The 18,882-nt window shown below is 35.4% G+C and overlaps 1 protein-coding gene across 3 annotated transcripts in view; it reads right to left on the bottom strand.

Annotated features, from left to right (window-relative positions):
* The window catches only part of ATAD1 (ATPase family, AAA domain containing 1), a 50,957-nt gene that overhangs the window by 8,817 nt on the left and 23,258 nt on the right, over positions 1–18,882 (bottom strand). For all 3 annotated transcript variants that reach the window (XM_008071755.2, XM_008071756.2, XM_008071754.1), the window contains exons 5-8: positions 16,637–16,837; positions 13,906–14,012; positions 6,964–7,053; positions 3,689–3,739 (exon numbers count right to left, since the gene is read on the bottom strand). In XM_008071755.2, the coding sequence (XP_008069946.1) occupies positions 3,689–3,739; positions 6,964–7,053; positions 13,906–14,012; positions 16,637–16,837 (449 nt within the window). The remainder of the gene's footprint in view (positions 1–3,688; positions 3,740–6,963; positions 7,054–13,905; positions 14,013–16,636; positions 16,838–18,882) is intronic.

Below are 18,882 nucleotides of genomic sequence, written 5' to 3'. Positions count from 1 at the left end.
GCGCTCCTCTGACCTCAGTCTGCAGAACAACTGGGACTACAGGCATGTACCACTATGCCTTGTTAACTTTTTATATTTTTTATTTTGCAGATACAGGGTCTCGTTATGTTGCCCGGGCTGGTCTTCAACTCCTGGCCTTAAGCGATTCTCCTGCCTCAGCCTCCTAAAGCACTGGGATTATAGCCTGAATCACTGCGTCTGGTCCACAATGTTTATTTGAAAGCAGTTATCAAATTTTTAACTAAAAGGCAAAATATAATTCCACTGATTTCTCATCTAGGACCAGAATTCCTTACCTAGAATGCATGGAAGATTTTAGGAGCTTCCCTAATTGCACACATTTCATGCATAAACACACTTTTCTTAGGAAAGGCTACATAGCTTATATCTTATTCTCATAAAGCCTCATAAAGGGCTTTATGACCCTAATTAGTTAATAATCACTCATCTAATCTTTGTAATTTGCTAATTTCTTTAAACTTTTACATATCTTGACATATTTTTAAAAAATAAATTATTACAATACTACTGAAAGACAAAAAGATTAAAAACCAGAAAGATGTGCTTTTGAGCAGAGTCAATATAAAAAAAAAATCTTAATTTTCTTGAATGATGATCCACCAAACATTTTTTTTTTTAATTTTTTTTGTAGAGATAAGGTCTCGCTATGTTGCCCAGGCTGGTCTTGAACTCCTAGGCTCAAGAGATCCTCCAGTTTTGGCCTCCCAAAGTGCTGAGTTTACAGTCATGAGCCACCATGCCTGGCTAAAAAAGTATTAAAATTTGTTTTTGCCTATGCAAGACATATAGATGATAAAATTCATGCAGAATAAGGAGTAAAAATAACCTTAGGGCCAGAGGACAACAAGGGCTGTATAGACCAAGTAAATAGTACAACTTACAAAGCTTCAATAATTTAAAATGCATAAAGACAAAAGGCCAATGCCTGAATTCGAAGTCCAGAAACACAGTCAATACAGGTGAGAATTTGATAAAAGCAGCATCTCTAGTGAGGAAAAGATGACCTATTCAAAAAATGGTATTGGGACAATAGGGTATCCATCTGGGAAAACAAATGCCAAGTTGAATTCATACTGCACATCATCTATCCAGATAAATCCCAAATGTATCAAAGATTTAACATAAAACATGAAGGCCACCCAGATATTATATTTCTCCTGATGGAAGAATATATAATTCTACCTTGCCCCGTGCTGCGTGCCCTTTTTTCTCCACTAGTCTGAATCTCATCTAGTCTCTTGATCCAACTATCAATTTTGGAGGAATCTGCACTCCTTGTGCAATCAGTAAAATTCACACTGTGGAAAAATCTGGACAAACCCAACTTTCTTTCACACACACACACACACACACACACACACACACACACACACACTTTTCCCCTCCCCGAGAGACAGGGTCTCATTCTGTCACTCAGGTGGAGTAAGTGGAGTGATCACAGCTCACTATAACCGCAAACTTCGGGGCTCAAAGAATCTCCCTGAGTAGCTAGCACTATGCATGAGCTACCATGCCTGGTTAATTTTTAAAATTTTTTTGTAGCAATGTGGTCTAGCTATATTACCCAGGCTGGTCTCAAAAACTCCTGGTCTCAATCAATCCTCCTACCTGGGCCTTCCAAAGTGCTGAAATTACAGGTATGAACCATTGTACCTGGCCCTCTTCAATAATTTAAAAGGGAGGGAGAAAAAAAGGCAAACAAATGAAGGACAACACAAAGCCTATAGATTAAAAGAGAGTTCAAAGCTTCTAGATTAAAAGACAGTTAAAAACTATCAAATAATTGTATTCAATATTCAAGGGAAGAAAAAAGAAGCTAATAAATAATTGTAAATTATGAAATTTATATGTATCCTGAGTCAAACAAATTGTTAAACACACACACCCATTCATTTATGAAATAATCAGAAATGTGGACACAGCCCAGATAATGAAAATAAGGAATTACTGTCAATATTTTGGTAGGTTTAATATGGCAATAAGGCTAGGTTAAAAAAAAAAAAAACTATTGTAGAGATACTAAAATATTAACAGATGAGGTATAATAGAAAAACATGGGAAGCGTGAAAGTAGGGTAAGGATGGAGCAGAATTAGCCATGAGATTGATGGTGGTTCAAGGAATGAGGGAAACCATCAAAATGCAAGTATTTCTCCTTACTGTGTGACTCCGTGATTTCTTAGTGAGTTTAGATATAAAATTTGGAATAGAGATGAATACCATGTTATTCAAATATATTATTATAGAGTTTTGAAAAAACAAATAGCAACAGTTTGAAAAATTCTTTTATAAACATGGGAGTGGAAAAGGCCTTCTAAATTTATATTCAAAACCCACAAGCCATAAAAAGGGTTAAAAAAGAAAAAAGATAACCAATAAAATCAAAAGACAAACTGGTAAAAAATATTTTCAAATCATACAAAGGGCAAGTCTCCAAAATACATATAGAGTTCCAAGATAGCTAGAAATCTATTAAGAAAAAGAACATTGTAACAGAAAATGTGCAAAATATATGAACACACATTTCACACAAAAAATTCAAATGGTTCTTAAAAACATGCATTGCATCCCTAAAGAATGAAAATTAAAACTTGAATGACATAATCATTTTCTACCTATCATGTTGGCACAAAATTCCCTAACATTCATAAAAGAGGGACTCTAATATTGCTGGAGTAAAAGTAAACTGGCACAGGCAATAGCTACCAAAATTATAAATGCTCTATCCTCTGATCTAGCAATTCCTCTTCTGGAAAATCTGCCCTACTAATATCCCTGCACAAGTATGAAATGATGTATATACAAGGTTATTAAATGTAACATTTTTATAAAAGTAAAAGACCAGAACCAACCCAATGTCATTTAATGTGGCATTAACTAAATTATAAAATATCCATACAATGAAATTCCACACAGAGAGTGAGACAAAGAGAAAGAGAAAGAGAGAGAGGGAGGGAGGGGATAGAACAAAATAAGGAAACTACATGCTAATATGGCAAGAGCTCAAAGATAAGTGAAAAAAGCAATGCACAGAACAGCATGCAAGGTTTATTAATACAATTTATATAATAAAAAGAGAGAAAGAACATTATATTCTAACTTGTTTGTATAGGCATAATGATAACTTGAAAAATTCAGAAAAATATGAAGACATTTCTCTGTATACCATTTAATATATATATTTTAATTTTGAAACATGTGACTATATTGCCCATTTAAAAAAGCTTAAAACACAAAAGTTATTAAAGATTCATTCTCAAATTTAAATTTCAACCTCAAAAAATATTGCAATTATATAAAAAACAAAAAGCAAAACAAAAAAACTTTTGTACAGGCCAGGCACAGTGGCTCACGTCTATAATCCCAGCACTCTGGGAGGTCAAGGTGGAAGAATCACCTGAGATCAGGAATTTGAGACCAGTCTAGGCAACATAGCGAGACCTTGCCTCTATAAAAAAAAAAATCAAAACCTTAGCTGTTTATTATACTCCAGTTGGATAACTGATAAAGATTCTATCAGTAATTTCCGCCTTCAGAACCACTGAGGTAAGTAGTGATTTAGATCAAGTTCAAAGGCGCATTATTCTCAGTCTTCATTTTTCTCTAAAAAGACTTTGTGAACATAATCATATTTGTAGGATAAGGAAAAGTTGTGATTTTCTACTTACATTTTCATTTTTCAAGATGAGTTTCAGGATTGCTTCTCTTTGTTTTAAAGCCTAAAAGCAGGATAATTATCAGTCAGTATTTTTTTTTTTTAAATCAGGATAAATTACTTTTCCTAATACTTCTTCCCTTCTAAACTGTCAATACTTATCAGAAACTCTGATGAGGTCAAACAAGGTCTAAAATCAAGACTCTAAAGTAATCACCTGTGGCTGTTAACCGAACTGTACCTTCTTACGCTGTGTCCCCAGTACCTAGCACAATGTTTGGGAAATGACATGTCTTTCATGCTTACTGAGTGATTAAGTGAATTCCTTTGGTCACAATCTCTCTCCTCTACAGCTCTGCAATCTTCATTTTTTTCTTCATTTAGGAAACACAAAAACTCACCACTGCCATAAAATGTATTGATAATTCAAAGAGATGGCCACAGTAACCCCTCAGTTTCTCCATTTCAATATATAACTTCCATGTCCACTAGCTTATATTAGTGAATTTTTATTCTGTGTTAATGATACACTTGTTTACTTATTTTGTGTTAATGATATATTTGCATTCTTTTTTCTCCCAGTGGTGCCTATATTGTTACTTCAGACAACAGAGACTACATTTAACTCCATTTACAGAATCCCATACATATACAGTAAATATAGGAGCTTCTTAAAATTATCATGGCTGTATTGATTGCATCAGCATGTTCTTCTAAAACAAAAATGCACTGATTAAAATCGAATTTTTAAATATTCTGTATTCATAAACTCTAAGTATTAAGAATTTCGTTTGATTGAGTTACTGTTATAATTATTAGTAATACACAAATATGCTATTAGTATCCTATTGCTCATAACATCGTAATAACAGTCTAATTTTGACATTAGTCATAAAATGTAAAAACAGTTTTGGAACTATATCTCCTAAATGATATGACTGGGTATTTAGCAAATAGGTCTTGTACTCAAGAATGATTATTACTTATTGCTTAAAAAAGACAGGGTGTGGTATCAATTCTATTCCTATCATTTTTATAGATATATGTAAAAACTTCACATAAAATAAGTGGTGAGGGAAGGAGGTTTATTATGTTAGTTTTAATTCCTTCATATTATAGTTAATGCCAACACACCCATAGTGTTATGTCACAAAAATTGTTTTACTAGTTTTAATAATAATACATCACTTGACAACTCAGGCCCTCCCTTCAATTTTATTAGAAGCAACCCAAATTGCAAGAAATTTGTTATCCAGTTGTTATACTTATTTACTCAATTTTTTGGAATTATGCTAAATTAGCAAATTATTAATAATTATATTTAATTTTTCACTTAAAAAAATTTTCATGGCTGAACTTATCCCTATTCCCACAAACATCAACAAAACAGAACTGCTTACAATGAGTATCAAATCAAATTACCTAAATAATCAAACCAAATCAATCCCTGTTTCTGTAATACATGTGTGTTAAGTAGGAAGGTTAACTTGCTATGTTATCGTCATATACTTTGACACTGTAACTATATGCAAAAAAATTATAATGTGTATATATTCACTAATGATGGGGAAAAAGGGGGTTACAAAGTTTTCGTTTTTATTTCAACAAATTTGGTAAAAACTGTTACAACTCATTTTGATAGCTCACACGATATATTAAATTTATAACTTTAATAAAGGCTATTTTCCATGTTGTATTCAAAGTTCTGTTCTACTGTATATCAAAAACTATGGTTATCTATTATACTACAATTGGATCGCTGATAGAGATTCTATCAGTAATCTCCATCTTCAGAACCACTGAGATAAGCAAATTTTCCTTTAAAATGTTCTGATGTCTTGCTTATAAAATAAAATCAAAATTCTTGTGCAAAGCAGGCAAAGTTCATTTAAACCTGGCAGGAGCCTACCTTTCTAGGCTCATCTCCATCTGTATTCCTTGTGAGCTAACTGAACCACCCTAGAATATCCCATTACCCGTGCTTCCACACCTTCTCCTTTGTTCATTCTGGCACGAGAGCCCTTCCTTGTCTCATCTGCCTGTCAAAGTCCTAACATCCTTCAAGGACCAGTTGGATTCTATAATTCCCACTGACTCCGCAGACACAGTTATTAGTTTCCAACGTCATCTTGGTTCCTCACAGTTCTTTAACATACCTTTGTAAAGCACATTTTACATTATTTATTTATGTCTGCCTCCATGCAACAGAGTTTTTTGAGGACTGGGGACAGGTCCTACTCACCAGAGACTTGCAGGTGTCTGACACATATTAATGCTCAATGAATATTAGTCATACTAAATAGGTTTTATAGTCTCCTACAATAACTTAAAAAAGATTCTATTGATTTATCAAGTACATTTTGTAATAAAGTGGTTAAGCAGGTTTATATCTTCAGGAGCTTGCAGCTGTAGTAAATAGTTGGTCAAGAGTTAATTTTATAGAGGCTACAACCATCAATCTTTAGGAGATGATGTTTACTGCCACAAAATGATATGGTAAGTTACAGCATATAAATGGGACAAGTTATTTTTAGAAAAGATTATAAACAGAATTACATTTACAAATAAGTTCTTGTAAATGGCAACATATAACATGCTGAGTGCATGTAATATATTTTCTACTGTTTTTTCACTCTTCTTCAATCAGAAGGCAAGCAAATTTCAAGATTTGAGGATTCTGTGCAAAAAGTATAGGGTATCGGTAAGTCATAATCATCTACTAAAGGGTATTTCTTAACAGGAAATGCTAGAAAGAAGGCAGAATTGGCTCACACACATATTTGTATTCTTAAGTTAAAGTGTAATGTCTACTAGAATCATTAATCCTTTCAGAGGGAAGCACTGAATAATATCCGCAAATAATCAAATAAATCCTCATTGTCCTTCATGCCAGGTATTTAGAATAAACAATTTGTTAACCCTAATGCCCACCATTTTATTCTAAGCTAAACCAAAACTACAACTTAAACTCTCTTATGTATCTTCCTCTACAGACAACTTTCTACATGCTCAAGTAAGCCAGTAATCTGGCCAGGCAAAACTTGAGGTAATTACATATGTTGAAGAGAAGCAAATAACACTAACCTTGGATAAAAATAATTCAAAAACCAAGGAAGAGAGTAGAAGGGACTTCAAGAAGTAGGATTACAGGCCTCAAAGAAGTGGGAGATCCTTCCTTCCCTGCCTGTGACAAATAAGTTCTAGGCAAAACGCTCCTTAAACTCATAGGTAAAGACTTTTATAAGGTGAAATATTTAGCTCTTCATAATATCAATCAAGACCACCTACCGGCTGGTTGATATGAAACCTTGTAGGCATTCTTCTCATTATAGCTGAGTCAAGGTCTTGAGGACGATTCGTTGCTCCCATTACTATGACCTAAATATATAAAGAAAATAGAAAGGATTAAACCTACCAATTATACTCCTTTGAGGTTATTATTACTAGGGCTTAGAAGACAAAAAAATTTAAGTGGTGTCCAAACTAAATCTTTTATAAGAAATAGATTTTAATACAGTATTTCTGAAATATTTATATATACAAATTGAGATTAATCCTAAATAGATCAAATAATAGCCAAACTGGAAAACTAACACATTTCACTGGATTTCTTCCTAGTCTAGAATATGTTCAGTTGCAAGTACCTAACAAAAAATCATAAGGATTGGCTTAAAAAAAAAACTATTGTATTTTGCAAAATATGGTTACTCAATTAATACATGATGAATGACTGAAAGCCATTATATTATGGGGATACAGTTTGGGAGTATGGGGGAGATGATTCAAGTCCTTTAATAACAATATTATAGAGGTAATAATTTCCCCTTAAGTCTGAAGATTCTAGTAAGTGTAACAGATATCAAGTGCTTTTCCTCTAGATTTCACATCATTATCTCATGGCACTATCAGCACTGCATATGATTATCTCCTCAATGCTAAAGAAAATTCTCAAGCAATCCAACTTTAAACAAAAGCAAGAGAGTAAAAAAACATGAAAATGCTGAGTAGAATGTTAAAAAAAAACTACTGGTGGCCCTGTCAACTCTCTGGGTCTATGTCACTTATATATAAAAGATGTAGAATTTTTTTAAAAAATCAGCACAGGGCTGGGCACAGTGGCTCACGCCTGTAATCCCAGCACTTTGGTGGGAGGTCGAGGCAAGAGAATTGCCTGAGCTCAGGGGTCCGAGAACAGCCTGAGCAACATGGCGAGACCTCATCTCGGCAATAAACCAAAAAATTAGCCGGGTGTGGTGGTGCACGCCTGAAGTTTCAGCTACTTGGAAGGCTGAGGTGGAATGATCACCTGAGCCCAGCAGGTCGAAGTTGTGGTGGTCATGAGCATGCCACTGCACTTCAGCCTAAGCGACAGAGTGAGATTCAGACTCAAAACAAACAAAGCCAAAAACCCCCAAATAAAAATGAAGAGATACAAGACAAATTAATTTCTGAAAGATGTCAATATTACTATTACTGTTGATACTTCAGTATAACCCATTAATATCACACATCTGCTACCCAAAATAAAACTGAGTGGTTTTCTATGGAAACATATTTCTCTAACATTATCTTTTGTCTGTCTAAGAGGTTTTAGATTTCCAAAATAATCCAAAATTCAACTCCAGAACATGTTAAAATATTCACCAACTTTTACATTCTACTTCTACTCTTTACACTGAAAAACACTCAGGAGCCTCAGACAAATTACTTTCAATTAACTATAAGAGTCTGCCACCTAGAGGAAGAAAATATAATACAAACATAAATTTGAGAACTGCATAATGCAATTTTGTACTTGTGTTAATCGGTCCTAAGATCGAATTATTAATGTTCACACCTATTTTCCTTTGACTTTCTAATTCAATAAAAAAAATAAAGAAATTCTTCCAAATTTAACACAAATCTTAAACATGATCATATGAAGTAAATGCTTAGGACAGTGGATGAATGAGTAAGAATATTTTGATGCAGAATATATTAACCATTAAAAGAGAAATATGACTACATATGACTGTAAAGAATCACAAAATACATTGTGGTTGAGGCAATATTTGAAGAAAAAAATTTGAGAAACAATATAGGTAAACAAGCAGCTTAAAACAAAAAACCCAGTATAAAAAACATGGAATGCTAGAAAACAGAATCAAGGAATCCAAATAAATCTAGTACAATATGATCTAATGAATATGTATAAGATAATAACATTCATGATGAAAAATCAGGAGTGACCAAAACCACTTGTAATTTCACATCAAGAGGCAAATTTTTTTTTTTTTTGATTTGAAAATCTCACTCTGTTGCTCAGACTGGAGTGCAGTGGCACGCTCCTGGCCACCACAGCCTTGACCCGCTGGGCTCTGGCGATCCTTCCGCTTAGCCTTCCAAGTAGCTAGAACTACAGGCACGCACTACTGTGCCAGGCTAATTTTTTGATTTATTGTAGAGATGAGGTCTCGCCATGTTGCCCAGGCGGGTCTCGAACCCGCAGGCTCAGGCAATCCACTCACCTTGGCCTCCCAAAGCGCGGGATTACAGGCTAAGCCACTGAGCCCAGCCAAGAAGCAAATTTCAAAGAGTTATTTTAAGGGTCAAAAATAGAACCTTTAGATCCGTATTAATTCTATTTAACAAATGAGCTAAAACTCAAAATAGAAAGCAACAGTAATTTTTTAGTACTTAAGCAACACAATCAATGTTCCTTTTAGCTATTAATATTTAAAATATTTTCAAACCTTTAAAATAAAACATTAAGATAATTTTTTATCATTTCACATTTTAAAAAATCAAATTTAAATTCATGTATCAAAACATAAAACTTCATCAATAAATACTTTAGTAACACTGTCTTCTATGTCTCCTATCTCTCAAGGTGAAGAACATGTCATCCGTTACTATGGTTTCCAACAACAGCAATGGGTTTCACTGGGGCAGTCTACATTTTTGTTTCCTTTGTGACCATATGATATTTAAAGAAAGCTAGCTAGAGTACAGAGCTCCATCCATAATCATATAAAAGATAATTCTAGAAAAAAGCTAACTGGTTCATATATAAGTAGAATATGTCTAAAACTATTACTCAAAACTAATAGTATCAATCGAAGCCTTCCATCACAAAATAAAAGTTAAAAAATGATGTAGAGTTTAATTTAAAAAAAGCAATATCTTTATTTGCTCCTTCAAATCAAAACTCATCATCGTGAAAACAGTAACTGCTATTAGTGTAATAAGGAATTATGGTCTGAAAACCTAGTTTATAAGTTGTGCTGCACCAGAATCAAGCTCTGGATGAAGTGGCCATGAAGTATATTTCATCCAGCTGCCTCTAGATCCTCGGCTCTCAACCACTGAACACTCTGATATGGTATACTACATGAAGATATCTTCTCTTACATGAGCTAACCAATTTTTTCAATGCTTTAAATACCATTTCAAAGAGAAAATAATTAGTTTTGGCAACCTGTCAATGACTCCCATTGATAAATTCCCTGTGGGATTACCAAAACCAATTATTAATAAAAAAACCTTTCCATTAATGTCACCTAAATTTATCTATATTGCGCTTTCTCCTCTAACCAGTCAACAAAAGCTAAAGGCTGTTTCCATCATGATAAAACCAAACATTCATAAGGTAATGTCGAAGGAGGCCACGTGGCTTAATTTTCGGCTTAATTTTCTTCTTGAGAATGATGTAGTTCAGACTTTTAACTTATGGGGAATGTGGTAAATTTAAGAGGTCCTTAAAGTCGGGCTCTGTGGCTCAGCCTGTAATTCCATGCTTTAGGAGGCTGAGGTGAATGGATTGCCTGAACCTGCGGGTTCATGACCCACCTGGGCAACTTGGCGAGGCCTCATCTCTACAATAAATCAAAAAATTAGCCGCGCGTAGTAGCGCATGCCTGTAGTTCCAGCTACTTGGAAGGCTAAGGCAGAAGGATCGCCGGAGCCCAGCAGATCGAGGCTGCAGTGGCCAGGAGCGTGCCACTGCACTCCAGTCTGGGCGACAGAGTAAGACTCCAACTCCAAAAAAAAAAAGAGATTCTTAAGCCCTCTGGCCACAAAACATATATAAATATATGTATTATATGTAAAATATATTTTATTATATTTTATATACATAAAGTAGTAAAGACAAATAAATTAATCTGCAAAGAAGCAAAGGAATTAAGCTAAAGCCAGCAGAGCTTCTGTATGAGGGAGATAAGCACAGAAGCTGACCACATACCACCTGGACAAGCACAGATGCTAGAGTGGGATGCGTACACCTTACAGGTCACTGAGCCTGTTGCGAGACTACTCTACACAAAGCCAGGACTCAAGAAGCTCTATACTGAGAAAAGTGGTGAAATGTTAGACAATCCCTGAAGCAGAGGTAGGCTTTGGCTCTTCAGTCGAGACGCATGCTCACATGGACACACAGCATGGTTCATGACCAGCTAATATAGATCTTAGACCTGAATTACCTATTTGTGTTGAGGGGAATAATCTCCTTAGATCAACAAACCTTCAATTAGGTTCTGAAGAATTCATATATAAAGTTTCCCAAGATGAGTTTCCCACTAAATCACTATAAATTCAAGCAACAGAACCAGATCTTATTGAATATAGACTATAAAGTTAGCATGCAAACAGATTTAAAGGGATAGACAAGGATTACAGGCTCAGCCTGTAATCCTGCGCCTTTGGGAGGCTGAGGTGAGTGAATTGCCTGAGCCTGCGGGTTCGAGACCCGCCTGGGCAGCGAGACCTCATCTCTACAATTAAATCAAAAAATCAGCCGGGTGTGGTAGCGCATGCCTGTAATTCTGGCTACTTGGAAGGTGGAGGCGGAAGGATCGCCGGAGGCCAGCAGGCGAGGCTGCGGTGGCCGGGAGTGGCCACTGCACTCCAGTCTGGGCGACCGAGTGAGACTCCAACTCAAAAACAAAACAAAACAAAACAAAAAACACATACACATAGCAAATCCTTATGAAGTAAACATATACCAGGCATTTTTTTTTTTTGGAGACAGGGTCTTGTTCTGTCACTTAGGCCAGAGTGCAGTGGTGTAATCATAACTCACTGCAGCCTCGAATTCCTGGGCTCAAGCAAACTTCCTGCCTCAGCTTCTTCAGCAGCTGGGTCTACAGGCACACCACCGTACTGGCTAATTTTATTTTATTTTTTACAGAGATGGGGTCTTGTTATGTTGCCCAGGCTGGTCTGCAACACCTAACCTCAAGCAATACTCCTACCCCAGTCTCCCAAAATGCTAGGATTACAAGTGTGAACTACCACACCAGGTGATGCCAGGCACTTATAAGACTACTTTACTCACAACAATTCTGAGGTGGATACTATTCTTTACTTTTTATAGATATTATTCTCTCTATAAAGACCAAGAATGACTATAAAATTTGGCCAAGGTCACACAGGTAGTTGATGCCAGGGTTCTGGTTTTCTTTTTCTTTCTTCTCTCTTTTTTTTTTTTTTTTGAATCAGGGGTCTCTTTTTATTTTTGAGACAGGACCTTGCTCCGTCACTCAGGCTAGAGTGCAGTGGCATGATCATGGCTCATAGCAGCCTCGACCTCCTGGGCTCAGGTGATCTTCCGTGTCAGCTTCTCAAGTAACTGGGACTACAAGTATGCACCACCATGCTGAGTTGGTTTTTTATTTTTGTACAGATGATATCTCACTATGTTTCCTAGGCTGGTCTCAAACTCCTAGGCTCAAGCAATCCTCATGCCTTGACCTTCCAAAGTGCTGGGATTACAGGCATGAACCACTGTACCCAGCCAGGGCTCTGGTTTTCTAATTCAATTGGAAATATGAGTTATAGGCAAGATATTTTATTTTGTTATTTTACTTTTTATAGACAGAGTCTCACTATGTTGTCCAGGCTGGTCTTGAACTCCTGGCCTAAAGCAGTCTTTCTGCCTTGGCCTCCCAAAGTGCTGGGATTAAAGGTGTGAGCCACTGTTCCTGGCCAACAAGAGTCTATCAAAACTGATAGATTTGGAAAAAAATCTAGAAGAATTTCTAGAACTGAAAAATATAATAATTGAAATTAAGCACAATGAGAGGTTTAGATAGCAGAAGAGCTCCAAATGAACCTAGAATTATCAAACTGGATAGGTAAAAAAACTACCCAGATGGAGCACAAAGAGACAGAAAATATGAAAGAGAAGTTAAAAGACAAGAAATATAAATAAGGTCCTACAAACATTCAATTGGCATTCCAGGAGATAAAACGTGGAGAATGGAAAACAATAATTGAAGAAACAATGACTACATTTTTAAGAAGTAATGAAAGATATTGTCTTTTTAAATACATTGTCTTTTTAAAAAGCAAAAACAGATCGCAAAATAGAAAAATAAGAGTAAAAACAACAAAGGAATATTGTTTTTTCCATAAGATATAAGTGATTCAAAAGGAAAAAAATGGAAAGATAATTCTAGGATGTCCATTTCCAGCAACATGGCTGAAAAAGCAAACAAGTCTGAGTTTTTTAAAAACTTTCTTTCAAAATATACCACTGAGCTGACAAGACAGTATGGAATATTCAGAGGCCAAAAACTAAGTGAAACTGAGACCCCCAAAGAGGCAAACTGAAAAATAAAGCTGTCTTTCTCTTTTTTCACATAACAAGGGAACATAGCTGTGGTTTTCAAAGCCATCCAGGTGGAAGAGACAAAGCCCAGGACAGAAGACTGTCTTGTATAAAACTGGGATCCTAAAGATAGGCATATGTGACAGGAAGTGAGAAAGCGTGTGTTCAGCAACTAGTAAACTTAGCAAATGAAAATAAAGTAAGTGACATTAGAGCTGAGATTAAAGACTACAAGAAATTATGGTAAGAGTCAAAAGTAAGAATCAAGGAAAAGAGAATAATGAAAAGAAACATAGACACAATACCCACAGCCACTAGTTACTTCCTCTTCTTTGGCACTGTAGGCTCTGAAAATTCCAAAGAGTAGCTTTACTCTGGGTTTTTTTCTCTTACACTGTATCTGTTTCAGGTACTTAGGCAATCTACTAAAGTTTTGTTTAATATGATGAAGTACTCAAAATGGATGAATGTATATAAACCATATTCTTTCAGATTTTCATCACCCAATATAAGTGTTAATAATTCTGAAAAAAAGTTTATACAGATTTCATTCAGAGTTTATGCAAAAGCGTAAAATGTAGCCCACCAAGTTCTATTAAGAACAACAAAGCACAAGTTGAGTGCAGATTTCACTCAAATACCTGGCAGCTATGATCAGTATCCAATCCATCCCAGAGACTCATAAACTGAGCTTTCATCATGGCTGTAGCTTCATGGTCAGAACTTGAACGGTTTCGTAGAAAGGAATCTAAAAGGCAAAGATCCTTAACTTTAGATATCAATAATAAATTATTTACTATTTATAGAATTTCAAAGGTTTCTAACACAAATAAATGATAAATGTTTGAGACGAGGGATATGCTACTTTACTCTGATCTGATTGCTATATAGAGGGTGTCAAAATAAGAATATACATTTTAAGAAAGGAAAAAACTATGAAAATTGTAATACTCAATATATATCAATAGAAGATGAATACAAGTCACACTTGACTTCTGCAATTACAAGAGGTACTCAAAGTGGTTACCATCAGCGTCCAGACACTTCTGATTACGGAGAACTACTGCAGGACTTGTTGCTGTGTGAGGCCTCCCAGATCTTCCCTTGTGCACGTCACACATAGTACCCATGTGTCTCAAACTTATCAAGAATGTGTGCAATTGACAGGCATGTTGAAGGTTCTGTTGCATACTCACGCCTCAACTGTTATACTTCCAAAACGTTCTTGAATTTCAAATACCGCTTCAAAATGGTCTTGTACTCCTCAAACAATTGTGCTTCTGCCATTGTCTTAAACTGTATTGCCTGCCGCATGGTGACGCTGGCATTCAATTGATTAACTCCATCTTTTGAGCAAACGTCATACTACACATTGCTACCATAATTCAACTCAACTTCAAAAAGTAATACATACATAACAACTCTTAATATGTGTACACGTTTTTGGCACCCCCAGTGTTATCAAAACATCACTATCTATTCCACAGAAATGTACAATTATTGTGTGCTTATTTTAAAAAATTTAAAAAAGAAAAAAGTCTTTAAAAATTTGACAACTTCATCACAGATTACAAAAAATGTGGCTAACTATGCTTTTTCAGACATTATTCTGACATCATAAACTTGGTAAATTATTAGTAAGGCTTAGCAAGATAAATGACAATAAATGCAGACCTAGAAAAACCATAGTCAAACAGCAGAATGACATAAAAATCTAACAGCAATTAATGATAAAGATTACTTGGAAAGAATTATAAGGCAATAAGCAGAATTCTCAAAAGCAACAAGAAAGATTGAATAAATGGAAGACAATGGAACTGTAGCTTTGAGATGCCAAGGGACAAGACTCTACATCACTTAAGATGAGAGGAAGAATTAACACCCTTTCACAGAAAGAGTTCACTCTTTACAACCTTTGCTGAAAGAACTTTGAAAGACTTCAGAAGAAAATTAAATCCAGAGAAGACAGGATCCAAGAAGCAGTGGTGAGAAAAAACCTGGCAAACATGGTGTCAGAACAAGCAATGCCAAATGCCAGTATAAAGTAACAACTAACATGGAAGGTATAGAAAAATAAAAATAAAATGCTGGACAATAACAACATGTAAGAGATGAAATATTATTAGTAGCTAAGAGTTCTAAGGTCCCTGTATTATTTGGGAGAAGGACAGAGATCATTATCTTTGACTTTTAAGACAAAGATAAAGAATGCATAACTTCTAAACCTGAAGCAGGGAAAAGGGAATAAATAAAGAGAAAAAAAGTCCACCAGATTGGTAAATAAAAAGCACAAAATAATACAGTAAAATAAATCTGAGTATCTGTTATAACCAAAACCATACCTATATATTTTCACATAGCCTATTATACTACGAATAATGTGCCTATTATACTACATAAACTACATGTAATAATTATATAATATATAATTCAAAGCTATAGTAATAAAGATATATAGCTATAGTAATACAACAGAGCTATATATGTTGCTATATTTATAATTAATTATATCAGAAATAATAGAAATATTGATCCATAAAATATAGAAGAGTCCACTAATAAAAAAGTCATGATACATAAGGGAGGATAGCATCAATTTATAAGTTTGTTGTTCTTCTGGAAAATAATGAAGTTAGATTCCTACCTCATGATATAGATAATCTTTAAAAAGAAATTTTCATAGGGTTAGTGAAGGTATTTATAAAATATATAAAAGGTATAAATCATAAAGAAAAAATATTGATAAAGGTGACTACATTCAAACTTCTATCACTGCAAAAAACTATCAAAAAGATAAGCAATCTAGAAAATATTTGCAATCATAACACCTACAAAGAATTAACCCCAAAATGCAAATAACTCCAAAGAAAAACTTGCAATCTATAGGCAAGAAAACTCAATGGCTAATCTACATGTTAAAAGATGCTCAAATTTACTAGCAATCAGGCAAAACTTAATGATAATATCTGAAAAAATAAACCTTAAAGGGTATATAGGAAATGGGAAAGCATACACCGGTGAAAGTGGAAAGAGATATAAACCTCTCTAAAGAACTGGTAATCCACACAAAGCTGAAGATAAACACATCCAGGTATCTATCCTAAACAAACACATATACATGAAAAAGCATACACATGGATGTCCACTGCACACTGCTTGTAATAGAGAAAAGACAGAAAAACCTATCTAGCAGGCAGGGGAATTTGTAGACTACAGTTCATTCTATAACACAGAAATTATATATAGTATATTAGGATGCTGGTTATATTTTGGTTTTATTAATATGGACTAATAAATGTTAAAGCTCAATCCAGTTATCTAACTACCACCTTTAAAAATGGCTTTCAAAAATACATAGAAAATATAGCATACCTATTTCATCTATAAAGATGATGGAAGGCTGGAGTTTTATGGCAAGGGAGAAAACAGCAGCAGCCAACTTTTGAGACTCTCCATACCACTTATCAGTCAGTGTAGAAGGCTGAAGGTTAATAAATCGACAGCCTGCTTCTTTGGCTGTGGCCTTGGCAATCAATGTTTTACCACAGCCTGGAGGCCCATAGAGAAGAACACCTGGAAATTAATGTTATTTTATTATCATCTTTAAGAAAATGAGGTATTTGCTTTAGTTTATGCAATAATGAGTAAAATATTAATTCTGCTCACACAAGTTTACCCAGTATTCCATTCTGCTTGTATTAATCTTGTTTATAGTAGATAAAGCAGTAAAAAGGAAGGTGCCGTGTTCTTAGTTCAGTGTCAGTGAGAACATATATTTGGGGATTAATGACATCCTTGTGCCCCTTCTCTTCATGAAAAGGTCTAGTTCAGAATACTAAAGACTATCCTCAACAACCAAACACACCACTTTATCAACAGTTGATAAATAAGATAATCTAACACCTTCCACCTTCACATGATAACAGAGCACTATAGAACGTTGATATTATCCAAAGAAGGTAAACAACTTCAAAACAGACTGTGGCAAACACTGCTTTCTTGTTGTTCAGAGACTTAAGTTTGAGCCAAAAAACTCTGTGCCTTTTCCCTAACAGATAATGATCTTTTCTTTTTTTTTTTTGAGTTGGAGTCTCACTCCGTCGCCCAGACTGGAGTGCAGTGGCCGCTCCCGGCCACCGCAGCCTTGACCTGCTGGGCTCCGGCGATCTTTCCGCCTCAGCCTTCCAAGTAGCTGGAATTACAGGCATGCGCTACCATGTCCGGCTGATTTTTTGATTTATTGTAGAGATGAGGTCTCGCTGCCCAGGCGGGTCTCGAACCCGCGGGCTCAGGCAATCCACTCACCTCAGCCTCCCAAAGGTGTGGGATTACAGGCTGAGCCACCAAGCCTGGCATGATCTTTTCTTAAAAGAATGTGAAATTATCAATTACTCTTGCTATAATTTCCAAAGTATAAAACCTTATTATTAGGTTGCTACAGTTTCCACTGACAGCAATTTGCTGCTAAATACAATTTAAAGTACCACTCTTTTTTTGTGTGTGTGAGTCAGTGTCTCACTCTGTTGCCCAGGCTGAAGTGCCATGGCATGCTCATGGCCACCACAGCCTTGACCACCTGGGTTCAGGTGATACTTCCAAGTAGCTGGAACTACAGGCATGTGCCACCACACTCGGCTAATATTTTTTTGGTTTATTGTAGAGATGAGATCTTGCCATGTTGCTCAGGCTGGTCTCGAACTCCCATTCTCAGGCAATTCTCTCGCCTCCTCCTCCCAAAGTGCTAGAATTATAGGCTTGAGACATTGCACCCAGCCTTAAAGTACCACTCCTAACATATATGGAATCTAAACAGGTTAGGATCTTCAACGTTTTGGGAATCAACAACTGTTTCTCAACTAAAATGAGATAGTAATTTCTAAATTTTATAATACTAAACATATAATAGTAATACTGTATTAATAATACTAAATTTATCATTTTACTAAATTACTAAATTTATTACTCAGATGATTACTAACATAATCTACAGATAGGCCTCATGAAAATTATAATCTGCAGACTTCTCAAAATATTTGCTTAATTCAGAGCTCAACTTTTCTCATGAAATAACTTTAAAAATGGCCATCTAAATAGATGGCATGCTAAAATAAACTGGAGGGGAGTTGAAGTGTCCAACATTTAATATATAATAAAAATAAAATTCAAAAATATAAGAAAAATAAATACTTTGAATAAAATTTCCCAAAAATACCTTTTCAATTTCTTTTAATAAATATAGTCTTGAGCTTGATTCCATAACCCTAGCAATTTTTTTTACATAAGGAACCTCAAAATAATGTTCAAACTTTCCCTCAAGCATACAAAGATTGTTCTACTGGTCTTTGTGATTTTTTTTTTTTTTTTTTGAGTTGGCGTCTCACTCGGTCGCCCAGACTGGAGTGCAGTGGCCGCTCCCGGCCACCGCAGCCTCGACCTGCTGGGCTCCAGCGATCCTTCCACTTCAGCCTTCCAAGTAGCCGGAATTACAGGCATGTGCTACCACGCCCAGCTGGTTTTGTTTTTTCTATTTATTGTAGAGATGAGATCTCGCTGCCCAGGCGGGTCTCGAACCCGCGGGCTCAGGCAATTCACTCACCTCAGCCTCCCAAAGGCGCAGG

The sequence above is a fragment of the Carlito syrichta genome, unplaced genomic scaffold, assembly GCF_000164805.1.
Source record: "Carlito syrichta isolate Samal-C Ts95f unplaced genomic scaffold, Tarsius_syrichta-2.0.1 Scaffold314712, whole genome shotgun sequence".
NCBI classification, from domain to species: Eukaryota; Metazoa; Chordata; class Mammalia; order Primates; family Tarsiidae; genus Carlito; species Carlito syrichta.
The sequence above is the reverse complement of the archived record's forward strand: the minus strand, read 5'-3'. Positions and strand labels throughout refer to the sequence as shown.